Source organism: Podarcis melisellensis (assembly GCF_964234715.1).
Source record: "Podarcis melisellensis genome assembly, chromosome: 9".
NCBI classification, from domain to species: domain Eukaryota; kingdom Metazoa; phylum Chordata; class Lepidosauria; order Squamata; family Lacertidae; genus Podarcis; species Podarcis melisellensis.
This window is the reverse complement of record NC_138541.1, coordinates 25,800,801-25,815,825: the sequence shown is the minus strand read 5'-3', so window position 1 is coordinate 25,815,825 and position 15,025 is coordinate 25,800,801. Positions and strand designations below refer to the sequence as shown.

The window sequence follows — 15,025 nt, the reverse complement described above, 5'->3', positions numbered from 1 at the left end:
ATAATTCCATTGGCACTGAGAGAATGATGTGCCTCACTTCTGAAACCTGTCCAATGGCTGTTTATTCACATTTATTTGCAGTGATTTGGAGCTGATTGCTTTCTGGTGACAAATACACCGCTGCTAGCCTCTTTCTGCTAGGTAAATGTCATTTGTAATTATAGCAGTCTACCTCGCTCATTCCTATAGTGCTGCACTTTGTGTTTTCTGATAACAATGCTGGTGAAGTTAGCAAGAAATAGACACATCATTTGAATTGCCACCGTTCATCAAACTTGTTCTTAATAGTCAAGTAACTTTACTCCAGGGTGGAAAACCTGTGGCCCTCCATATCATAGAATTGTAGAGTTGGAAGAGACCCTGAGGATCATCTAGTCCAACCTCCTGCAATGCAGGAATATGCAGCCATCCCATAAGGGAATCAAACCTGCAACCTTGGCATTGTCAGCACCATGCTCCTTGTTGGACGTCAACTCCCATCACCCCCAGCCAGCGTAGCCAAAGGTCCCCCTATCCCTTTATCTGGAAAGTCTTAATTCTGTTTGCAATGAATGATAAGGCATATTTCAAGCTGATGTTCTGGGTTTGCCTGTGCAGCTGTCATTCATCAAACCGGAATGACCAAGGTCATATCCGCTATTGGCATTTGGCTCAGAACTTTATTACTTCAATCCCTTTCTTCAGCTTGCTGAAGAACTGTCCCTTCTTCCTGCATTTTATTCTGCTCTTGGTATATCCCATTAGTGTTTGTGTTTTTGGGTGGACTCCCAGTCTGAAGCATGCTCTTTTCATTCACGCTCTCCCCCAGAAACCTGCAGTGTCAGTTACTGGCAAAAGGCTCCATTTCCACCATTTTGGAAAGGGTGAGGCTTCGCACCCCACTGACCATGTCCACAGTTGCTCAACTCTCAACATATTGTGTCCAACAGCACAATATAAACAAGGGTCATGGGTAGTTCTGATGCAGCTGTATGCTGTACTCTACCAAATATTAAATGACGTAATATTTTAAAGACTAAAATGTTTATAAGAGATAGGAGGAGAACATTGAGGTTGTCTTTGGCTGTGAGGAGTTGACATTTGCAGGAAAGTGGGATATTTTCCCTCTCTTGAGTTCTTAGAACAGCTGAGTGATGAGCAATGCTTTTCGGCAGAGAAGGGGTCTGCCACCAGAGCTTTCCTTGTTGCAGTGGCAGAGAGCTCTGTGGCATTAATCCACAGCTGTAGGAAATGACATGCGCTGGGCCTTGGATCTGCAGCATCTCAAGTTTGCTTGCTCCTCTGATGCATATGCAGACAGACACAGGTAGAATAATTATACCAGTCCCGGAGCTGTTGTGCTGTTTTCAATCCCTTGGGGGCGGGGGGGAGGATGATAGATTTTTGAAATGACAACCAACTTAGCAATTCATAGTTAGTGTGGGATAGTAAAAGTTGCTGTATGACTGTATGCGGCTAGGGGCTACTCATGAAATCTGTTGCACTCTGTGAGATCATGTGAAATTTCAGCAAGATCTTGAAGGAAATTGGTGCCACTTCTCTGCTTTGGGAGCTTTTGCCACTTGAGGTGGTTGCTTCACTCCTTTTCCTGGCCTATACTGAGCATAGAAACACGCTGCCCTGTCCACTCCACCCTCCCTCACAGACCACGTGCACCCCACCCCCCGTGGGCCGTTTTGACAGCAGTTGTGGACACCTACCTGTCAACCATCTAACATCTAAGGATGAATCAGCAGACTTAAACTATTCTGCTAGTTGCTCCTTCGCACGTGTGGCTTGTCATCCTTTTTAAAGAGGAGATGACTTAAAAATCTGCACATAGTACCGTATTTTTCGCTTTATAACACACACCAGACCATAACACACACGTAGTTTTTAGAGGAGGAAAACAAGAAAAAAATATTCTAAACGAAATAGTGGATATATGATTTTTGTGGTTCATGCTGTGGCCACAGACATGTGATCTGACAGTGAGTTTGGAGTAGCCCAATGCAAAAATCCTGAGGATCCATGTGGATCCGTGCTTTGTAACCACGGAGGAGGGAAGGAAGGGGAACCATGGATCCTTTGCTCACGACTGCAGCAGATTCCCACCACCACCCGCAGGCATTCGCTCCATAACACGCATAGACATTTCCCCTTACTTTCTAGGAGGAAAAAAGTGAGTGTTATGGTGCAAAAAATACGGTATTTATCAGTTGATTTACGCAGAAGCTGTGGTGTCCGTTTGTTCCATTCTTCATGGTTCGCATTCTGCTGAAGCAGATGTTTTCAACGGGTCCCCCACCATGACTCATCTCTTGTGCCTGAGAGGAGTTGCAACTAATCCAGCAACAGAGAAGTTAATTTTCCCCCTCTCCCTTTCAGTTACCAATGTGAGCACCACACTTTATTTGCCATTTTATTGCTTCAAGCCCCTGTAGCATGAGATCAATTTGTCAATCTGTTTGTAAAATATGTATCTACAGGATTGGCCGTCCTTTTATTAACATCTTTCCCCATGTTATTAATGAATATATAGCTCAGAACAATGATATTGTCATTAATCAGATGTGGCACAAATGTTTGTTTGGCTGCAGGAGAATGACAAATGAACATATGAAACCGCCTTCTGCAAAGGAAGACACTAGGCCAGTATTTTTTGTCCTCTGATTTGGTTCTCCAAAATCTCAGGCCTCTCCCACACCTTTTAACTGGAGATGGAATATCTTGAGTAGTATATTCAAAGCACATGCCACTGAGCGATGACCTCTCTCTCTTTCTAGTGTCTTGGCACAAGGATTCTATCCCATGTGCAACCCCTGCACATGTTGACTCCCATTGGTGATTCCAAACAGGTATTCTTGCCAACCACTACATATATTCTGGGATAGATCTTTTGATATTTGCCCTGCTTCCCTCTCTTTCAAAAGCATCAGAGCACCTGACCCTCAAAAAAAAAAAAAAAAGGAAAAAAAGTTGGTTATGCTTCTGTAACTAAGCGGGAGTTTTCCCACACATAATACCTTTTCATGGAGAACAGTGCAACTGTGATTCTAATGTCAATGCTTCTAAGGTATCTTACTATAAGCCCCCAAAATCATGGAAAAGAGGAAACATTTGCCTGTGGGATCATGCACATTCTGTGGGTTGCCTATTGGGATTCATGCATAGGAGTTTACCCGTCAAGTTGATGTTACCATCTTCATAAAAGAGTTACCATCTGGATAGCTCAGTTGGTTAGAGTGTGATGCTGATAATGCCAAGGTTGCAGGTTTGATCCCCGTATGGGACAGTTTCTTATTCCTGCATTGCAAGAGGGTTGGACGAGATGGTCCTCAGGGTCCCCTCCAACTCTATGGATTATCTATGTCAGAACAACTGGCAAACAATGAAACAAAACTCACACAGGACATCATTTCTGGAATATAACCACCATGCCTAGTAAGTAATGCACTGAAGTTGCTACCAATAAGACAACATCAAGATCCATTCTTTTATGAATGGAAAACAATAAACAGTGTCTTTTGTTTCCCATACTTTAAATTAAATAACCAAATTTGATTCTTGGTTATGCAGAGGTAATAATGATAGTAATAATAATAATAATAATAATATGTAGAGGTTGCTAAGTTTGCCCTGTTAAACTTGTACCAAAAAAAGGCATACAATTAGTGCTACATTTAACACTTGTACATTTTTATTTAATTAAATCAGCCATTGTACACGTTGCAGCTATGTATTGTTAGTGTTGTTGTTTTGTTTTGTCTTTTTTAAAATCTTTTTAACTAATACATGCCCTCATAGATATATTCAGTTAGTGTTATCACCATGGGAACAAGATGCTGACTCATCAACTTAAAATCACTTCTTCTCACAGTATTCAAGTTCTCTGATAACACAGCAAAAAATCAAAACCGATAAAGGAGGATAGCCATTATGCTGTTACACAGAACATCATCTGCACCGCAAAGTACACAACAGAAATGCGTTTCTTTTAGAGCCCCAGTCTTGAAGGTCAACCAGTGATGTTCTTGATAATGAGAAATGAGCTATTGTGTGTCCTGAAATGGGTCTCCTTCCATTTTGGCAGTCACAAGTGCTTGCCAACCAAAATGAAAAATGTTAGAATGGCACTTTGGGTAGCTTTCTTAGCAGGCGGCCAAACACCCTAAAACGTTTCCTTTCTCTCCACGTGGTTAGTTAAATGAAGAGGTGCCATTTGTAACATTTATTTTCGGTATTCTGAGCACTGAGTCAATTATTATTATTATTTTTACAAGAAGGAAAATCTGGCTAGGTTTTGAAAAATATCAACCCTGGAGGACTTGACTCATCCTTGTTGAATATACTTTGTCTTTATCAAATAACTGATTCAAAATGTATATCATTTTATATGTATATATATAATATATATAATTACATATATATGTTAAAATGCAACAGAGCTCCAGACCACTATTAGAATTAGGTACAGACCACAGAATAATTCCAGAGTCGCATATGCCCTTCTTGGAAAAATCAAAGTGCAGACATTTACATGATGATTCCTGAAAGTTGGTTAAGGAATATAAATAAAACGACAACAAAAAAACAAATGTCCAATGGATTCATATCCCTCCATAAGCAAATCTCTGAAGAACAATCTCAAATGGAAGGTTAAGCTCCGCTCAGTGCTGAGAGAGATAATCTGTTGACATGGTTACAAGAGGGTTGAGTTTGTGTTTCCCAATGCCACATGCATAAACCAGGTTAAGAGACAGTCTTGATAGAATGTGATAAATTTAGAGTAACCTTTCTTAAGAGTGGGAAAGGGTTTCTTTTCCCTTATCAAGTTATCTACAGTGCAGTGGCCAGCAGGAATAACCACCAATAAGACAGCGTGGTTTGCTAAAGCAGTGATGAAAACAGGAAGTTACAGGAGTTAGAGCTTTTTTTTGTTTTGTTTGTAATGCACCTTGCCTCTTGTTCCAGTCTAAAAGATTTGAATACAGTATGCAAATGTGCCACAGATATAGCTGCTAGCAAGTTATACCTAACTGGGTATTTATTTCTTCAGGAAATCTTTAGGTGGTTTCCCAGGAGTCATAAAGCAGTGGTGGCTGCATTCAGCTGGCAACAGCTGGAGTTTGAGGTTGCTGCCTGACTCTCAGAAACTTTCAAGTCAAGGAGATCAACAAACTGGAAGTCCTATAAACATGGGAGGCTGACATGCTTCCTTCTCAGTAGATCCATGTTGTATATTCAACGGAAGAGTAATTAATCGCTCTTCAACAGTTTCAACAGACCGTGTAGTTCTCGATCCTAAAAGTAGTCACGAAAGGCAGTGTTTCTTTCTTTCAGTCTTGTGAGTCCAAGCACTTTAGCTATTTACATGTTAATGTTAGCATCCCTTTTTTAAAAAAAAATGCACATACATTGTGATTTGAAGAGGCCTGTGGAAGAAGCTGTGTTTGTATGGATCGGGTGCAGAAGCAAAGGAACAACAAAGATGGCAATCTTGACAAGTTTCCAGTATAGCACAAAGTCAACGACTTTTAGTAGACAAACCATCCCAAATGAAGGATGCTATCTTTGGTCACAAATTAGCTTACAGATATTTGAAAAGAAAAACAACCCTACACTATATGCCAAGTCGAAATGTTAGTGTCCTCTAGTGATTATGTTATATCATCTACAGCAAAAGAAGAAAGTGAATTCTGGATATTGAATGGATATGTGTGTTGGTCTGTGGGTGAGATTTTAGCAGCATCTCATTTGGCCTCTTTCTTCCACTCATCTTTGCAGAAATGTCTCAGTAGTTGCTGGAGGTCATGCTGAAGGTCATCCCGGGGTAGTGCTTCTGGTGTGTCCTCCAGCAGTTCCACATGAATACGGTTTCCATACTGGTCCTTAACCACAGTCCTCTTCTGGGTACTGGCTTTACTCATTGTTGTCCTGCAGGGAAATGAAGGGTAAAGAGTGAGCGATCGTAGCATATGCTAAAAAGGAAATGGAATTTCCCTTTTCTAATAATAATGTTTTTGAGTCATAATAGGTCCAATGAAATTGATTGCAGCAAGGATATGGATGTGAGTTGTCTTAAACATTCTAATAGAAAGGTGGAATATAACAACAATAACGAAATTTTATTATTGATGCTAATAATACCACCAATGAAAGCTTGTACCACAATATATTTTTTAACTTCAAATGAGCATAATTGCTCATTTTTTTGTTTTGTTTTTTTAACATGGTAAGATGCCCACCTTCTGGAACTGGGCCTTAAAAACACATGCTTCCATGCACAGCCATTAAAAGAGCTTGAAATAACCATGCAAACCTTTTCAGGGTGCTAAACCTAGCCTGATGATAATGAAATAATTTTTGTTAAATATTTCTACTGCATCTGCTCTCAATGCTGATTTACCTTCACCAATTAAGACCCATGCTATCCTTAGCCGTGAACGGCTTAATACTGTTCTCACACAGCTTCCACTATCACAGACAAGAACTTATAGATTGTATTCACTCTAGCATTTTGTCCTGTTGACTAGGCTAACTCCAAAATTTATAACATACTTGCACTTAGGAAGTACTTAGTTAGAACTGTCAACTGTCCCCAGACATGGAGTAGGGGCACATGATGCAGCCACTTTGCTGACATAAGCCAGTCTGCCTTGACTTAGTGCCTGGATGGGAAGCCACTGGGGAAATGCCTTTATCCAGCAATATGAATTGCTGGCATATATTTGTCGCATGGCAAGTGACAACGGTGGCGGGGTGGGGGTGGGGACTGGTTCAAGAACTGATCTGTACCAACTTGTTCTGGAGACAGTTTTGACCTTTGAAAAGGTAGTTCATGGTATATGACTGTTTCCAGCCATCATCTTAAATTTGCTTTGGTAAATATCACAGTGACATCAAAGAGAACAGATTGTTAAATGGGGCTTGTCTAGTGAATGTGGGTGGTAAACATTTCTTTTCTTTTCTTTTTTTTTGAGAAGGGAGCTTTGAGAAATGACATCACCCCTGTCTTCTAAGACTTTCTAAAGTACACGAACCAAAACAGTTTCTGTCATTTGTTACTTTAATATTGCATGGGGGATCTGTTTGCTCATTATTTCCCGGGGAGCCGCTTTGGTCTAGTATGGGCATCTACACATCATCTTCCTCATGGCAGACAAAGATATGAGTGGACCATGCTGTGCTGGATTTTCTTTGAATGCGGCATCTCCCTAACCAGCTAACATACCTCCCACTCCCTTATTGCTTTATTAAAGGGTTTCTTTATTTATGCAACTAAACCATTCCTTGGTCCCCATTTCATCCTTCCATCTTTTCTACATACATAGTCACCATTATGTATAGTCTTAAAAGTAGCCAAGATCCCACATAGTATATACATTGTCAGCCTTGACTATTGTCATGGTAAAGTCATAAGTGGGAAACATGATGGTTCCACCCATGTTAAGCCAATGTGTGATATCATAAAATGGAAAGCAAAGGGGGAAGAAACGAGGTGGGAAAGCAAACCACCATGTAATCCCAACCATGTCTACTCAAAAGTAAGCCCTATTGAATTCAGTGTTTACTCTCAGGTAATCTGAGTTAGGCTATAGCTTAACAGAAATTACAAAATGGCAATAAAAATGTGGATTGTGAAATAAGTAGAGAGAATACTTATCCCTTATCCCAGTATCTACTCATATGTTTCCTCTAACCATGACATCTGAACCAAAGCGCTGAGATACTAGGGCAAGTCAGCCTCAGAACATTTGACTATGGAACACTGGAGTAGCCGTTTTGGTTATACAATTAGTTCTACATTAACTAAAAAATAAGGGTATTAATAACTTTTCCCCCCACCAAGTGGAAACAGTATTTGAAGGCTCTGCTTGCAAGTTGGCTGAAGCAAAACTTCTCCCTCATTCTCTTAGAATGGCAATGATGCCCACCTAAGAGGTGCCAGAACTGAGCTGGAAAACTGAGCTGGAAAAAAGCTTTGGCTGAAGCCCTGAACAGAACCACCCCTCTTGCTCCCTGGCTAGGCATGTACTGCAGCCTCACTTGTCTGTCTGAATGGCAAAGTGGGAGCTTGAGAAGACAAATTTCCTCTTCTGAACCTATTTTTAGTGATGCTTCAGTTGTGTTTGTTACAGAGAAAAAGGGCCAGCGTTGAGTTCCGGTGAACATATTTCTGGAGATCAAAGCATGTAAAATTGACTTAGTGATTCCGAACCAAAATGTGAGGGATATTTTCAGCCTAAATGTGCAGGTATGTGACTGAATCATACCTGCAAAATAGCGACAGTCGAGAAGTGGCCTTAGTGCCGATCACTTAGTATTTTCAAGAAAAGCTTAAGGTGATGAGATTCAAAGCTGACATTATTTCACTTCGCACACAATTTCTGTTAGTTTGTTAATCTTTTGCCATTAAGAAGTTCACTGCCATGCCAACCCAAACCTTTTAATAACTGAGCCATCCTCTTTCATGACCTCTTTCTCTACTAAAGGAGGGACTTCAATTTTCATTTTGTTACCTGCATAGTTCAGGGCCTAAAGTGAAACAAGAAACAGAACCATACCACAAAGGATTTTAAAGAACAGCTTAAATATTCCAACCTGATGAAATGCTGGAGGAAGTCCAGAGCCAATGAGAAAAAGAAAGTTACCCAAAAAACAAGCAAACAACAAACCATCCACGTCAGCTTTTGCTAATGTAAAATACCTTGTCATTGAGTGCCCATGGATTCAAATTCATTGCATTTTGACTGTCTGAAATATATAGGAGTCTTCTGTACTTACTGTGAATTTTGAGGAGTCACAACTGAATCTACATCTCTCTGCCACTGCTAGAAAAATGCATTATTTCCAGTAGCGATAGATGAACTTCACAGTCCTGCTCCAGAATACATTTCCAAAAACTGGATTTTTGCACTCCCCCCCACCCAGGTGTTATAAATTTCCAGCTCTCACCCCAGGACTAGTCCTAGATTAGTGAAGCCAGATCCAGAATCAGGATACATTTGGCAGTTCTGAAATGTCTTCCTAGGAAACCCATATAGAAGAAGAAGAAGAGGAGTTTGGATTTGATATCCCGCCTTTCACTCCCTTTAAGGAGTCTCAAAGCGGCTAACATTCTCTTTTCCCTTCCTCCCCCACAACAAACACTCTGTGAGGTGAGTGGAGCTGAGAGACTTCAAAGAAGTGTGACTGGCCCAAGGTCACCCAGCAGCTGCATGTGGAGGAGCGGAGATGCGAACCTGGTTCCCCAGATAACGAGACTACCGCTCTTAACCACTACACCACACTGGCGTAGACAATGTCTATCAGGGATGGGGACCTGTGGCCCTCCATACGTTGCTGGACTAGAGCTGTTATCAGCCATAGCCAACATGGCTGATGGGCTAGGGATGATGGGAGTTGTGGTCTTCTGGGACGGAGGCTCTACATCCCTTGCCTGTATTTATTTCTTTATTTATAATTTTATATACTGCATAATTAATCTAATCTCAGATACCTAATTTGTGAATATAGAACATCCATAAAACAGCATAAAAATATTTAGTCAACATATGGACAGTGGACCATGATAACCAATTAAAATGGCCAAACTACCCCAGGGTATCACAGCTACTTTGGACATTTTGCGTCATTCTGCCAAGCGGTAAAGATGATTTTGCCCTAAATCAGATCTAGATTATGTATGGTAGAATGCGTGATAAAGTAAACTTTGGCATCTACTGAATGTCTTGTGTGATTTTCAACAGCAGGATCACCCCCATAGCTTGTTGGTTTCCAGAGCATTCTTCTTTGAATCAGTTTATAGGCAATTTATGGGGTGAATGGGAGGCTTGAGTACTTGATGGTAATTAATTACATAGCTAATATAATTAATTTTCAGTGTCTCATCAGACTGAGGTGAACCCATTCTCGTAGGTCACAATGAATACGTGCTTGTGTGACAGTGTGAAGAAGTACTGCAGTGATAAAAGGAATGTGAATGTCTTTCTATGCCACCATTTTGACAGAAGGGGAAAATGTAAATTTTAAGTGTGAAAGGAACATCCAATGAGAGTACTGGAAATTACTGAGCTGGAGATATTGAGAGTGTACTTCTGGTGAGAAACCTCCTGGATTGTTTCCTGAGTTCAGTTAATGAGTATTTTGTGGGCGGAGGGTCTCCAGTGAGATGGGAGGGGTCTGCTGCTGCAATAATTGGAAAGCAGTGCAGATAAAGTAGTGACATCATGGAAGGGTGTTCTGGATAGTTAAGCTGAGATATGGCGATGCAATTGAATTAAAATAAAATGTGTTGATTTTTTTTTATTCCAATCTTGATTTTCCTACAGAAGACCTCAGGGTCTTCCTCCCAGTGGTATCCTACTGAGTCACTAATCAGTTGTACATCTGCTTAGCTTTAAGAATATGGCACCATCAGATGTTCCTAGAACATTAACTGGGTCTCATCAGGTGTCTCATACAGGACATTTACAGATAGATATTATTTTAGTGGTTTTGTGTATTTTCTAATTTGCACTTTTTATTTTGAGTTGCTCTGAACATATTAGAAAGGACAGGTAAACTTTACTTAGAAACAAGGCTTCAAATGTACTTCACTGCAGTAAACTACTCCGGTTTATGTATATTCTTCTTCCCATATGATTTTACAGTGGTGTTCCAGACTGACACTTCCAAAGACATGTCGAAGAGGCAATATTTTACCTCTTCAAAGTCATCTTTGGCTGAGGGAAGATCAGTTGCTAAGCTAGCATCTCCATGGTGCTTCTCCATTCGCTCCCCATGTACAACCGTAGTCTTCACAACTTTGCTGACCTTGCGGCCTTCCACTGGTTCAGACTGAAATTCTGAGGCACTCAGTACACTTGGCTCAGAAAAGGTCACCTGGTGAAGAAAGGTTTCACGGATAAGTTGTGTGATTGTGAGCACACACTACTAAGGAGAGCTCAAAACAAGGATTGCTTAGTTAATGTCTGAAATGAATGATACTGAGTTTTGGCTTATCATTCTAAGTGAACATAATACATAAATTTAAAGATATGCTCAACTTGTCCTGGTTGCAAAATTTTGCAAGAAATCAATGAATCCTAAATTTCCTCACAAAAATTCTTCCAGGATGTGAAATCAGTTTACTATAGGAATTCAGATGGTCTTAGCTTGATGTAGACATCACAAATCATATGGCAAACTCCTTCCAAATGAAAACTTCAATTCCTGCAGTTTCACTATGCATATCATAAGATGTAAATGCTCTGTGACCTTTCTATTTGTACTTCCCCGTCTGAATCTGACTGTTGCCAAGAGAGCAGTTCTCTGCATGTTGCAGAAACAGCTTTGGGCACCGGCTAATGTGAGTACCTTGAATTTAGGAGTAGGCCAGTCAGCTGAAGATCCCATTAGCAGAGCACCCACATGCTATCTTGTTCTTGGTCTTGGGGCTTGGGCCAAGACCAAGTCAAGGTAGGCTTCTTTAAGTAGTCAAGGACCTGGGCAGTTCCTACTGAGCTATAGGGAATGTTCTTTCAGCCAAGAGTTGGGGCCATCACAGGCTTTATGGAAGCTGAAAAGGCCTTTATCACTGGTCTTCAGCTGGTGGGTCATGACCCAGTAGTGGGCCGCAGCCAGTTTCAAGGTTTGTTGCAAGAGCAGCACTATCATCATGCAAATATGTGATAAAAGATTAAGGAATGGGTTCCCCAATGCAGGTCTGGGTGAAAAGTAGGCCCTGGGTCTGAAAAGGTTTAAGATAAAAAAGGAAGCCCAAACTCCTTGATGACCTGGTTGTGCTGACATCAAGGAGTCTTGTCGAGTTCTATATCTTCTTTAAAGTCCTGTGATCAATTGGGTTTGGGGTCATGATACTTGCTAGTTAGAAACAGGGATTTCTAATAAGGCAGACATGTATGAGAATAGATGTTGGAGAAAACATCTCTCTACTCAATAGGATACTACTCATTCCACCTCCTCCCTAACCCTCCACCCTCAGTGCAACACTTAGACTGAAGGGACATTTTCAAGGTTCCCTCCCGAGTGAAATGTTCAATGTTCTCCCAATGCCAGTGATCTTCCCAGCAGCAAAGGGATTTAGAAAACATGATTTGCAGATTTCGAAATGGGTATGCCCTGGATTCATCTACTTGCTTTTCACAATCTACAGATCACAACTTGCCCCTACATGTGCAACCTTAAAACCCAGGACATGTATGAAAAGGCCCTCTTAAACACAATGGCCAGAAGAAACTCTCTTGAGGTAATACTACTGTTAGCTTTCCTAATTCATTTCTCATTCAATCAATCTAACTAACCTCTGATTGCTCGCTGTCACTCTTCAGCACAACTCGCTTTATGACTTTGGAATATCCATCTCCCTCTTCCACCTTAACAGGCTCCTGAGGTTCTCCTTGCATCACAACTTCTTCCTTTTCTGTGCCATCTGGTAAAGTGAATCGCCTGATGATTTTTCTAGTGACCTAATGGAATGACATCATTATTAAGCATTTTAAAACAATAGCAGTCATATGTAAAATTTTGTAAGTGCAGCATCTTCTATTCATCTGCAAACAGAACAACCCTTCCCAAAGGGGCTGGAGGCATCACTATATCCATTCTACTAGCAGGTAATACGCGGTAAATGAAAGGCTAGATGTTCAAAATCAGTTCGCCTAAGTACCTTAATTCCAATGAACTTTAAATAGTGGCTAGGCCTCCCAGTCAGACCATGGATTATTTTCCTTTGGAAGTGTATCTTTATAATAATAATAATAATAATAATAATAATAATAATAATAATAATAATTTATTTATACCCCACCCATCTGGCTTGGTCTCCCCAGCCACTCTGGGTGGCTTCCAACAAAACACTAAAATACAATAACCTATTAGTTTAGAAACTATTTCGAAAGAGTAAGCCTTGCAGAAAGTATTTGGTATCAAGAACCTAGCAGAATCTCCCAGATCACACTTGCAAAACTGATGAGCAAGTTTGACACATATCTGTGCAGTACCATGCAAACTGGCCATGCAGTGCAATCCTAGAATGGTTACTCACAAATGCCCCACTGCGCTCAGTTGGTGTTATCCAGGCTAAGTGTGCATGGATTGCAGCCTTGGATACTTTTATTACCAACCTTCACACTGATTCTGATATATTGTTTTCCACCAACAAAGCCCTGATATAGAGGAAAACTCATGCTGTTGAATGTGTTCCTGGGTTACTAACTAGGCCTCAAAGGTGCTCTGCAGGGCATCATAGAAGTAACTTATGTCAGACTGACAACTGTGGCTTCCTTTGTGACCGCATAGAAATTTTATTGCAGTAGTTGTCACAGCCACTGCTGCTCCAGTTTGTGCCAGCTCGTCCTTGACGTGCCATGTGGAATGAGCACATATCAACACGTTAGTCTGCAGTTTGGGCCAGGAATGTCACTAAAGTGTCCAATTCCCATTGGAGATGCTTTCCATGTTACTATTGGAGTACACGGGGGGAGTTTCGAGGATTTAGTCCAGTCTGCATTTTTAAGCAGACCCACCTAATCTGCACTGCCCAGACTAATATACAGAATTGAATGCAATTATTATTTCACACTTCTTCAAATTGTGTAATGCAGTTCTTGACTCAGAAGAGGTACCCAAATGCATCTTTTAGTGTAAGATGTGCACCAAAAATGCATTTTGTGAAGAATTGTGCAAAAAATGCTAATAGATGCAGAAACAGGATAGAATATATGTGAAACTGACACAGACCAGAAAAAACCCGATCATTAACAGACACTGAAGGAGTCTCATTGTAGGCTTCTTTTAATTTAACTCCATGGCACACAAAAGGGCCCGAGTGTAGCTTTAATCTACAAAGGAAAACCCCTGCTCTTCCTGCATTTCCCATTAAGTCAACATCTTAATGTTAAATTGTACCTTCTTCACCACAATATGGCCATGTTCATCTGTATACTGCTCCTCTGTTACAGCTTCTGGTGGCATTTCGGGCATATCATCAGACTGTTGGTCAAAGAACAAAATTCATAAATTAAAGTGGTTGCTTTAAATAAATTGTACAAAAGAGGTTAGTTGATTAAAGCAAGGGGGAAATGAATGAATCAGGAAGCATTGAAGCATAGTTGTTAAAACTCCATTAAAGGTTCTGCAAACCAATATTTAAAAACATGCAAAGAAACCTTGAACTAATAGGCAAACAGAAATCATTTGACCTAATAGGAAGTAGTGTTGAAGCAGCAACTCTTAGTGGGGCATGGGACATTCTTCCTCAAAATGCACATTGGGTAACAACCCTATTGGGTTTCTCTTTTCTCTTCCAAGCTTTCCCAAATCAAAGTAGAAAAAGTTATCTATGTTACTCAATAGACATGCATTATTCAGGAACATGCCAAATTCATCAGTGCAATACCAGCCAAGGGGTTGCTTCAGGAACAGGAATTTGGGAAAGGGTGGGTCCTAGAGGTGTAACCAGGACATAATTGCCACTGGCACGTGCAGTAGTTCAACACTCCTGTACCTGAATAATCACCCGGCGGCGAACGACCCTGGTAGTTACCATCTCTTCCTCATCTGAGCTGGCCTCCAGCTCACCTAATTCCTCTGCTAGCTCCTAGTGGAAGTATGGAAGCATGGCTCTTATCATACAGATATAGTAGCATGTTGTGAATGAACAGCATTTGGCCCCTCTTCTATTAGCACAATGGAAACAACACAAATGCTCACAGCTTTAACAGAAGCTGCATTACTTCTTCCCTTGAGCATAACATGAGACACTAAAATCGCCTTTAAATGTGTGATGCCATCTAGACTATTACTTGTTGTTGTTGTTGTTATTTGAAATCACATATTAGCTAAGGTGCAATGTGCTTGAATAACTTGGAAACGATCCAAAAACTTTTCATTCTCTATAAATCTAATCAGAGAAAAGCTTTTGTAATTAATTAATTAATTAAAAAGCATTTGCATACAATTCACTGTTAAAAAAATATCTGCTGGCTATAATATCTGCTGGCTATAAACATTTTTTTTATTAAGGGAAATTAACCTGGGC

The 15,025-nt window shown here is 40.5% G+C and overlaps 1 protein-coding gene across 30 annotated transcripts in view; it reads right to left on the bottom strand.

The window, feature by feature from the left end:
- Positions 1 to 3,657: 3,657 nt before the first annotated feature.
- The window catches only part of ANK2 (ankyrin 2), a 333,722-nt gene continuing 322,354 nt past the window's right edge, over positions 3,658 to 15,025 (bottom strand). For 28 of the 30 annotated variants that reach the window (XM_081924696.1, XM_081924705.1, XM_081924714.1 and 25 more), the window contains 6 exons: positions 14,492 to 14,584; positions 13,894 to 13,977; positions 12,288 to 12,452; positions 10,687 to 10,866; positions 8,426 to 8,517; positions 3,658 to 5,916 (listed from right to left, as the gene is read on the bottom strand). In XM_081924696.1, coding sequence (XP_081780822.1) covers positions 5,733 to 5,916; positions 8,426 to 8,517; positions 10,687 to 10,866; positions 12,288 to 12,452; positions 13,894 to 13,977; positions 14,492 to 14,584 — 798 coding nt within the window. In that variant the 3' untranslated portion in view covers positions 3,658 to 5,732. Of the gene's footprint in view, positions 5,917 to 6,709; positions 8,518 to 10,686; positions 10,867 to 12,287; positions 12,453 to 13,893; positions 13,978 to 14,491; positions 14,585 to 15,025 lie in introns of those variants that run through there. The other 2 variants (XM_081924706.1, XM_081924707.1) reach the window with 2 other exon arrangements.